This window comes from Salvelinus fontinalis, chromosome 7 (genome assembly GCF_029448725.1).
Source record: "Salvelinus fontinalis isolate EN_2023a chromosome 7, ASM2944872v1, whole genome shotgun sequence".
Lineage (NCBI taxonomy): Eukaryota > Metazoa > Chordata > Actinopteri > Salmoniformes > Salmonidae > Salvelinus > Salvelinus fontinalis.
The window spans coordinates 13,451,599-13,462,431 of record NC_074671.1 but is presented as its reverse complement, the minus strand read 5'-3'; the positions used below and the strand labels follow the sequence as shown (position 1 = coordinate 13,462,431).

Genomic DNA, 10,833 nt, shown 5'->3' with positions numbered 1-10,833 from the left:
CACAAATGTTTGATCTTGAATAGAACTTACAACATCAATCAACATGTCTCAATCAAAATTGTACCGCCAGAAGTACAGAAACGAGAGGGAGTCTGTACCTGAACAAATGTCAAATCATATTTTTGGCCGAGACGGCCAGTCAATTTGAGTAACGTTATTGTGTATTCTACGTAATGACGCAGTTTACGTTATCACGCAATGACATCACAATGTCATTTAGAAACTTTTAGCAACAAATCTACCTTCCTCTAGCGACTTCCCCTGAAGTTTAGTTGGCAACACTGGCTGCAGCAGATAGACCACTTCCTACAGGTAACACTCACACAGCAAATGGATGAGCACACACAGACACCCACATGGTCATAATAGAAAGGCTTAAAGGCTGTTTTTTATCGTCTTATGTTTGTTGTGTAGTTAATGTTTTTGTTTTTATTTTCATCGATTTTTGGGATTTTTGGAATAAACTCCAAAAATAAAGTCCGAGGTTAACACAAGTTTATGAGATCTTGTGGGGGGTAAGAGATCTAGAGCGCACCTGGGTAAACTCGCTATAAAACGCAAACTCTTGTTAGAAAACGATCAATAGAGTTGAAAATCCAATGGAAACTCATTTAAATGCAAACATGTTTATGTGCACTACATCATCACGCACATACTTTTAATCGAAACAAAATATATTTGATGGAAACACAATTGTGGTAGTATTTTGTTTGTATGCGAATTTTTGCATATTCGCTTGAAAATACGTCGCCAATTGGATGGAAATGTAGCTAGTGACACGCTCTGCATGTTGTTTGGTAACCAAATGCGTTGCTTGGTAACCAAATGCGTTTGCTCAAACATGGAAAACCTGAACACGTAAACCCTGCGTTTAGGGCATGTTTTGCAAATGTATGTAACGAAAACAAATGATGACATGGATTAACTAACTGTTATCTATATATCAACTGACAAGCGTTCTGTTTTGAACATACACATTTTGGGTAAGTTCTGTGCGTAACTGGAATAGGTAGGTGGATCATCATAGTGCGACGAATGTGGACAGCTCGTTTTCTGACGCAGTTGCTGGGTGAGTCACTTGTCTGTGTATGTCTTTTGCCTTTGTGTATTCTACGCGTATCTGTGGACGTGTTTAACTATTCTTGTGGGGACCAGAAGTCCCTACAAGAATAGTAAACGAACAAAAAGTTGACCAGCTGGGGACATTTTGTTAGTCCCCACAAAGTCAAATGCTATTTCTAGGGGGTTTAGGGTTAAGGTTAGAATTAGTGTTAGGGTTAGAATTAAGTTAAATATTAAGGTTAGGAGCTAGGGTTAGTTTTAGGGTTAGGATAAAGTTTAGGGTAAGAGTACGGGTTAGGATTAGGGGTTAGGGAAAATAGGATTTTGAATGGGACTGAATTGTATGTCCCCACAAGGTTAGCTGTACAAGACTGTGTGTTCTGTTTTGCTGCATAGGGTCTCTGTCCATTGTGACCTTTGCATAACAACAGTTCTTTAATGTTCTTTGTATTTACCCATTTCGGTCACAGGCACAGGTCCAGTTCATAAGCATGGAGAAGAACACTTACAATTACGCAATAGAAACGTTAGTAGAAGTTATTCCTAAACTCAATATTAAAAAGATATGCCTTCACCACCTAACACCTAAAGTTACCATGCCTCAGTATTTTAGAGCAGGTATAAGATGATGTGCCACCACTCAAGCAGTAAAAGTGAAGGTTCTTAGTACCAGTCACACCACCCCACTTCAAACACTGATCTCAGCCCACCATAATTACCCCTTTAACCTTTAATCCCCTCCCAGTGCCCTTTCGTCCCCCCTAGTGGAGGATATGATGGAGCTGGACGGCCGGCAGCAGAGAGTCTACCACAGGGCTGCCAGGATGATACAGAGGACATGGAGGAGACATGTGGTGGGTGGAACCACAACACACACACTAACACGTACAGACCTGGTAACCTCTCTATATCCCATGTGTAGGATACACGCGTGTTCCAGTACTTCAAGAACCTTGTGAGGTTCCGTAACCAGGGAGACCCTCGACTCCTGCTCAAAAATGTCAATCCCAGAGAGGTACAGACACCAGACATACACACACACATGCAGACAGACAGACACACAGACTCAGATACACAGACAGACACATTATGAATGTTACTATGGTTGTTACAGGCAAATATTCTGGATGCTGCTGCAGGAGTCCACATCAGATTCAGACTGGGAGGGGTAAGTTCATTTTGTCAGTGCTAAAATGCACATTATAAACTGGGTGGTTCAATCCCCGAATGCTGATTGGCTGACAGCTGTGTTATATCAGACCATATGAAAAAGAAAAGGAGAGCCTCACACTCTAGGAGCTCCGATGCAATAATTTCTAACCAACGTTTGAACAGACAAGCTGTTTTCTTCAGACCCCGGTATGACAAAACATGTATTACTGCTCTAATTACGTTGGTAACCAGTTTTCAATAGCAATAAGGCACCTCAGGGTTTGTGGTATATGGCCAATATACCACGGCTAAGGGCTGTATCCAGGCACTACGCGTTGCATCGTGCATAAGAATAGTCCTTAGCCATGGTATATTGGCCATATACCACACCTCCTCGTGCCTTATTGCTTAAATAAATACCCATCACTTGCAATACTAATACCTGAATTTATTTCAAAATCTATCTGCGATGATTTATGCAATACAAATAGATGTGTGCATGCTAATGTGAGATGAGTTTTTCTCTCCCCTCACAGACCACCTTTCCACCGAGCATCTACTATAAGATCTACACCCATCGACCCATCGTGGACATGTGTGCCAACAGCCCCAAGGACTACACCCACCCCAGGCAGAAGAGGCCCGTCCCCAGGCAGATACACAACGGGAGGACCCAGGTGCGGGACGACCATGCTGGCTGGTACCACCGCGTGGAGAACAACGGCTGGAGACTGCTCTCTGGGAAGGTGGTGCAGAAGTTCTGATTCCATGATATCACACTGTATCAGATGTGGGTTCAGTATGATATGGTTGGAACCGCCAACAGAGATACTTTGTTTGCCTTCATTGTTTTAGTGTAGTACTCAGCTACTCTGTGAAAGAAGAATCATTTGAGAAGCGCTGTGCACTCTCTCTCTGTATTGGTTCAGGCTGCTCTGTTAGGTGACATCATTACGTTGGAGTCCAATGGCAGGAAGGTGGAGTTTCATCATTCCAAACTGCAGCGTCGTCAGGACGTGGACAGGAGGAAGAAGAGGAGGAAGATTGAATGGTTGAAGCAGATGTGAGTTCGTGTGCGTCCTTACCTGCAACAGCACTACTCACCTGTTCACTCACCTGTGTGCAACAGCACTACTCACCTGTTCACTCACCTGTGTGCAACAGCACTACTCACCTGTTCACTCACCTGTGTGCAACAGCACTACTCACCTGTTCACTCACCTGTGTGCAACAGCACTACTCACCTGTTCACTCACCTGTGTGCAACAGCACTACTCACCTGTTCACTCACCTGTGTGCAACAGCACTACTCACCTGTTCACTCACCTGTGTGCAACAGCACTACTCACCTGTTCACTCACCTGTGTGCAACAGCACTACTCACCTGTTCACTCACCTGTGTGCAACAGCACTACTCACCTGTTCACTCACCTGTATGCAACAGCACTACTCACCTGTTCACTCACCTGTTCACTCACCTGTGTGCAACAGCACTACTCACCTGTTCACTCACCTGTGTGCAACAGCACTACTCACCTGTATGCAACAGCACTACTCACCTGTTCACTCACCTGTGTGCAACAGCACTACTCACCTGTTCACTCACCTGTATGCAACAGCACTACTCACCTGTTCACTCACCTGTATGCAACAGCACTACTCACCTGTTCACTCACCAGTGTGCAACAGCACTACTCACCTGTTCACTCACCTGTATGCAACAGCACTACTCACCTGTTCACTCACCTGTGTGCAACAGCACTACTCACCTGTTCACTCACCTGTATGCAACAGCACTACTCACCTGGTCACTCACCTGTGTGCAACAGCACTACTCACCTGTTCACTCACCTGTATGCAACAGCACTACTCACCTGTTCACTCACCTGTATGCAACAGCACTACTCACCTGTTCACTCACCTGTTCACTCACCTGTGTGCAACAGCACTACTCACCTGTATGCAACAGCACTACTCACCTGTTCACTCACCTGTATGCAACAGCACTACTCACCTGTTCACTCACCTGTTCACTCACCTGTGTGCAACAGCACTACTCACCTGTTCACTCACCTGTATGCAACAGCACTACTCACCTGTATGCAACATCACTACTCACCTGTTCACTCATCTGTGTGCAACAGCACTACTCACCTGTTCACTCACCTGTGTGCAACAGCACTACTCACCTGTTCACTCACCTGTGTGCAACAGCACTACTCACCTGTTCACTCACCTGTGTGCAACAGCACTACTCACCTGTTCACTCACCTGTATGCAACAGCACTACTCACCTGTTCACTCATCTGTGTGCAACAGCACTACTCACCTGTTCACTCATCTGTGTGCAACAGCACTACTCACCTGTTCACTCACCTGTATGCAACAGCACTACTCACCTGCTCACTCACCTGTGTGCAACAGCACTACTCACCTGTATGCAACATCACTACTCACCTGTTCACTCATCTGTGTGCAACAGCACTACTCACCTGTTCACTCACCTGTGTGCAACAGCACTACTCACCTGTTCACTCACCTGTATGCAACAGCACTACTCACCTGTATGCAACATCACTACTCACCTGTTCACTCATCTGAATGCAACAGCACTACTCACCTGTTCACTCACCTGTTCACTCACCTGTGTGCAACAGCACTACTCACCTGTTCACTCACCTGTATGCAACAGCACTACTCACCTGTTCACTCATCTGAATGCAACAGCACTACTCACCTGTTCACTCATCTGAATGCAACAGCACTACTCACCTGTTCACTCACCTGTTCACTCACCTGTGTGCAACAGCACTACTCACCTGTTCACTCACCTGTATGCAACAGCACTACTCACCTGTTCACTCACCTGTTCACTCATCTGTGTGCAACAGCACTACTCACCGGTCACTCACCTGTGTGCAACAACACTACTCACCTGTTCACTCACCTGTATGCAACAGCACTACTCACCTGTTCACTCACCTGTGTGCAACAGCACTACTCACCTGTTCACTCACCTGTGTGCAACAGCACTACTCACCTGTATGCAACAGCACTACTCACCTGTTCACTCACCTGTTCACTCACCTGAATGCAACAGCACTACTCACCTGTTCACTCACCTGTTCACTCACCTGTGTGCAACAGCACTACTCACCTGTTCACTCACCTGTATGCAACAGCACTACTCACCTGTTCACTCATCTGTGTGCAACAGCACTACTCACCTGTTCACTCACCTGTGTGCAACAGCACTACTCACCTGTTCACTCACCTGTATGCAACAGCACTACTCACCTGTTCACTCACCTGTGTGCAACAGCACTACTCACCTGTATGCAACATCACTACTCACCTGTTCACTCATCTGAATGCAACAGCACTACTCACCTGTTCACTCACCTGTTCACTCACCTGTGTGCAACAGCACTACTCACCTGTTCACTCACCTGTATGCAACAGCACTACTCACCTGTTCACTCATCTGTGTGCAACAGCACTACTCACCTGTTCACTCACCTGTATGCAACAGCACTTCTCACCTGTTCACTCACCTGTGTGCAACAGCACTACTCACCTGTTCACTCACCTGTATGCAACAGCACTACTCACCTGTTCACTCACCTGTGTGCAACAGCACTACTCACCTGTTCACTCACCTGTGTGCAACAGCACTACTCACCTGTATGCAACAGCACTACTCACCTGTTCACTCACCTGTTCACTCACCTGTGTGCAACAGCACTACTCACCTGTTCACTCGCCTGTGTGCAACAGCACTACTCACCTGTTCACTCACCTGTATGCAACAGCACTACTCACCTGTTCACTCACCTGTGTGCAACAGCACTACTCACCTGTGTGCAACAGCACTACTCACCTGTTCACTCACCTGTTCACTCACCTGTGTGCAACAGCACTACTCACCTGTTCACTCACCTGTATGCAACAGCACTACTCACCTGTTCACTCACCTGTGTGCAACAGCACCACTCACCTGTGTGCAACAGCACTACTCACCTGTTCACTCACCTGTATGCAACAGCACTACTCACCTGTTCACTCACCTGTGTGCAACAGCACTACTCACCTGTTCACTCACCTGTGTGCAACAGCACTACTCACCTGTATGCAACAGCACTACTCACCTGTTCACTCACCTGTGTGCAACAGCACTACTCACCTGTTCACTCACCTGTATGCAACAGCACTACTCACCTGTTCACTCACCTGTATGCAACAGCACTAGTCACCTGTTCACTCACCTGTATGCAACAGCACTAGTCACCTGTTCACTCACCTGTATGCAACAGCACTACTCACCTGTTCACTCACCTGTATGCAACAGCACTAGTCACCTGTTCACTCACCTGTATGCAACAGCACTACTCACCTGTTCACTCACCTGTATGCAACAGCACTAGTCACCTGTTCACTCACCTGTATGCAACAGCACTACTCACCTGTTCACTCACCTGTATGCAACAGCACTAGTCACCTGTTCACTCAACAGTATGCTCAAACTGCATCATTATTGCTTATCTATAAAAGCAATGCTAACCTGTAATAGCCTCAGCTGTCCCTCTACCTGTCCCCCTCACCCCTACCTGTCCCTCTACCTGTCCCCCTCACCAACACCTGTCCCTCTACCTGCCCCCATCACCCTCACCTGTCCTTCTACCTGTTCCCCTCCCCCTCACCTGTCCTTCTACCTGTTACTGTCACCTGTCCTTCTAGTTGTTCCCCTCACCCTCACCTGTCCCTCTACCTGTTCCACTCACCCACACCTGTCCTTCTTTCTGTTCCTCTCACCCTTACCTGTCCTTCTACCAACTGTCCGAAGGTATGACCGTGGCTGTCTGCATGCACGTACAGAGCATAGTGAGACAGCCATGCTGGTGGAGCGGTCAGCCCAGGGCATGATGGACGCCGTGGAGCAGCTGGGACCCAACCACATCGTAGAGTGGGAGGTGGATGAACTACTGGAGTGGACTAACGCTCTCAACTTTGACGAGTAACTAACCACCATATGTACCTTTTTATTTTATTTATTATCCTTCATTATAACAGGTGATCCCATTGAGTCAGTTGCAATACAGTGTTACCCAAAGCAACAATGCTTTTTAATATTTCTGCAGGTATATTAATGACTGGAGGGTTGTAGGTACCAGCAATTCCTCTGAGTCTTGGAAAGGTAAATCATTTATTCCTTGACTTGAGGCACATAATAACCACACCAACAATTTACGTGAGACTATAGCACCCCCCTCTGGCCAAAGAGAGTAAAAAGGCTCTTTCTGTTTCTCTTTCTCCCAAGATAAGAGGCTGGTACCTTCCAACCGGGAGCCTTGTGTTGAGTTCTCAGGGCTGGGGCAGGAAGACAGCCAGGTGGATACCTACAGCAGTATCCTCCACCCACTGGTCTCCAGCCTCATCAAGTCAGAACACTCCAAGGCCAATCTCTTTGACTGACTGACTGACTGACTGGCTGACTGACTGCATTGTATCGCTGACCAGACCAGAAAATTACAATACCAACCATCAGACCCTACTACTATGACACTATGCAGTGGGATTAAATGTGATGAGCAATAAAGCAAAGTGGTGAATGTAACTATGATAATACATTATATGTTTCTGTAGCTAAGGGTAGGAGTGTTTTTTTTCTACTCCACTGTAATGGACCTACTCACACCAGATGTAGGCAGATACAATGCGCTTCTAAAGATTATACTTATTGAGGTTCAAGTATGAGCAAAAGTATCAAACAAAATGAGGGGGCACCCGGATTTGAACCGGGGACCTCTTGATCTGCAGTCAAATGCTCTACCACTGAGCTATACCCCCGTACTCATAACATATGGAAAATAATTTTGATATAAATCTTAATTCATTTGTGGATATTGTACATACAATATTAGTATGATAAACCATATATAGATACATATAAACGACACAGTAGTTCCAAAAGCAGCATTCATCGTACTTTCCTTTTCATTTACGTCTACCTGCCCGCTTGTATTTCTATCTGATTCGGAAGTGTCGTCAAACGGTGAAAGAGGGTTAGAGGTTGGAAAAGGCGGTGGGTAGTGCGGACTTAATGGAGAAGTTGGTGAAGAAACAGCTGTGCTGGAATGCGAACAATATTGGTGTCCGTTCTGATTTATGCAGCGGGAGGATGAGGGTCAAAGGTCGGTAGTGGGAAGACATTGGAAGAAAATAAATGACGATACAGAAAGCAGTGGAGCGTCTATTAAAAAAAGCAACCCACTCATTGCACCCGAAAGCATAAATATGACCAAAGTAAGAAAAAAGAGTAATGATGTGTTGGAGTGGAAGGAAAGTGGTACTAGTGTTTGATGACAACACAGGACCTTACGACTAACTAATGCCCTAGAAAAGAGGTAGGTGAAGTGAAATTAGTTCGTTTCATTGGACATGGTAGATTGTTAATATTGTGTGGTAACCAGGCTCAGCAAGAGAATATTCTGAAAATTGAAAACGCTTAATGGGAAGAAGATTAAAACCATGTCCCTGGTGTATATGATAGATTGTGGGGAGTCATAATAGGGTCCCAAATCTATGTCCACTGATTATATTAAAGAAAATGTGACTGGAGTCCAAAAGATTGTTCAGTAGGAAAGAGGGTCAAAGAAGTGAAAGCTTATCAGTGAGGCTGAGGGTTTGAGAAAGTCTTGCTAGGAAAAAGTACAGATAGGATTCCTTAGTTACAATGTTAGAGAGTTTGCCCCATATGCACTGCAGCTTATGAAATGCCAAAGAATGGGACATGTAGCCAGAGGGGTGTCCAAGGTGGCTCTGGACACCCCTGACATCTGATTGGCCATCCCGGGTGCCACCCCAAAATGTTATTCGCTACTGTCAGTTTGATGCTGATCTCATTTCATCTCCTGTTGAAATAATTTGTATTTTCGGTGGCAGTGCATTTTTCAAATCAGACTTCTGTCCCTAAAGGACCCAATGGTAGGCCAGGCCTATACTTTAAACTACACATTTTAGTTAGCAGCTGTTAGTATTTAATCTTGTGGATCCCTGAATTATACATTTCCATAGAGATATGACACATTATTTAATGTGTATTTCAGACATTTCAAGATCCAGAGAAGAGGGTCCTGTACAGCCGGGTTTGAAAACATTTCCCAGAACTCAGCATGGTACTAGGAAAAGGGCTTTCAACAGCTCCTGGTATAAGGACAATTCATGGCTTGAATATTCTGTAAATCAAGATTTAACTTATTGTTTTGCCTGCAGTAATTTTTCTCTGCCCAATACACCTGAATCTGCCTTCACATCACAGTCAGGTTTTTGTTACTGGAAAAAGGTGCTGTTTAAAGATTCTAGGTTTAAGCTCAATTCGAAGGCAGAGCATCATATCAATGTACAGTATGCTTGGCATCAGCATAAAAGGGCTATTGACAGCAACTCATCAATGTTAGATGTCAGAAATGGGGACCGGAAAAAGAAAGTGGTGGAAAACTGTACTCACATTAAAACAATTACAGATGTGCACTTATTAACTGCCACTCAACATATAGTGCAGAGAGGTCATCGAGAGTCTGATGAGCAGAGAGTCTGATGAGCAGAGAGGTCATCGAGAGTCTGATGAGCAGAGAGTCTGATGAGCAGAGAGTCTGATGAGCAGAGAGTCTGATGAGCAGAGAGTCTGATGAGCAGAGAGTCTGATGAGCAGAGAGTCTGATGAGCAGAGAGGTCATCGAGAGTCTGATGAGCAGAGAGTCTGATGAGCAGAGAGGTCATCGAGAGTCTGATGAGCAGAGAGTCTGATGAGCAGAGAGGTCATCGAGAGTCTGATGAGCAGAGAGGTCATCGAGAGTCTGATGACTCTCACAACAAGGGTCATTTTTTGACAATCTTAGAAGAAATAGCAAAGCATGATCCTATCATAGAGAAAAAGATGAACGCATGTGTTAATACACAAGCCACCAAATCCAGAACAAAGTTTTTGAGGGCTGAGATGTTACAACGTTAAATAATAAGAGAAGTAAAAGAAAGGGAAGTTGTTGGTGTAATTGCAGATGAAACCAAAGATTCTAAGAAAAAATATCAAATGTCTTTAGTTGTGAGGTACAATTACAACGGGGCCATCCACGATAGTTTTTTACACTTTCAGTCAGCTGAAAGCTTAGATGCAGCAGGTCTCACAAGAATTATAATCAATTGCCTTGAAAAACATGGTCTGGACCACAGAAATAATCTTGTGGGCAAGGCTGTGACGGTGCAGCCGTCATGAGCGGAAAACATTCTGGTGTGTCTGCACGGATTAAGAACAGTGCAAGATTTGCATTTTATGTGCACTGTAATGCACATTGTTTGAATTTGGTTCTTGTCGATGCTGTAAAATCAGTGCCTGAGGCAGTTCACTGTTTTGCTCTCCTGCAGAAGCTTTATAACTTTGTATCTGGCTCGTACGTTCATCTCAAATGGCTTGCAGTTCAGGAAGAGCTGTATCCACAGCAGCAGCCCAGGGAACTACAGAGACTTACGGATGTAAGGTGGGCATGCAGATACATGGCATGCCGTAATCTGAGGGACAGGCTTCCAGCAGTTCTGAGAGTGCTACAGGATATCACACTTGAA

General features: G+C 45.2%; 1 protein-coding gene and 1 non-coding gene across 2 annotated transcripts; one reads left to right on the top strand and one right to left on the bottom strand.

The window, feature by feature from the left end:
• Positions 1-238: 238 nt before the first annotated feature.
• LOC129859002 (protein MFI-like) lies at positions 239-7,828 on the top strand. The gene is made up of 9 exons (XM_055928293.1): positions 239-1,588; positions 1,808-1,916; positions 1,985-2,077; positions 2,177-2,230; positions 2,751-2,960; positions 3,144-3,277; positions 7,058-7,228; positions 7,353-7,408; positions 7,532-7,828. The coding sequence occupies exons 1-9, from the start codon at positions 1,554-1,556 to the stop codon at positions 7,684-7,686; spliced, it is 1,017 nt and encodes a 338-aa protein (XP_055784268.1). The 5' UTR covers positions 239-1,553; the 3' UTR covers positions 7,687-7,828.
• A 161-nt stretch (positions 7,829-7,989) lies between these two features.
• Positions 7,990-8,061, bottom strand: trnac-gca (transfer RNA cysteine (anticodon GCA)). The gene has a single exon. It is a non-coding gene; the product is annotated as a tRNA-Cys (tRNA).
• Between the last annotated feature and the right edge of the window lie 2,772 nt (positions 8,062-10,833).

Bases quoted from the DNA above. Each gene is read 5' to 3' on its own strand.
- LOC129859002 (XM_055928293.1), top strand. From the start codon at position 1,554: ATGGAGAAGAACACTTACAATTACGCAATAGAAAC. The intron at 1,589-1,807 runs GTTAGTAGAAGT...ATCCCCTCCCAG, and splicing joins TACAATTACGCAATAGAAAC to TGCCCTTTCGTCCCCCCTAG. The intron at 3,278-7,057 runs GTGAGTTCGTGT...AACTGTCCGAAG, and splicing joins ATTGAATGGTTGAAGCAGAT to GTATGACCGTGGCTGTCTGC.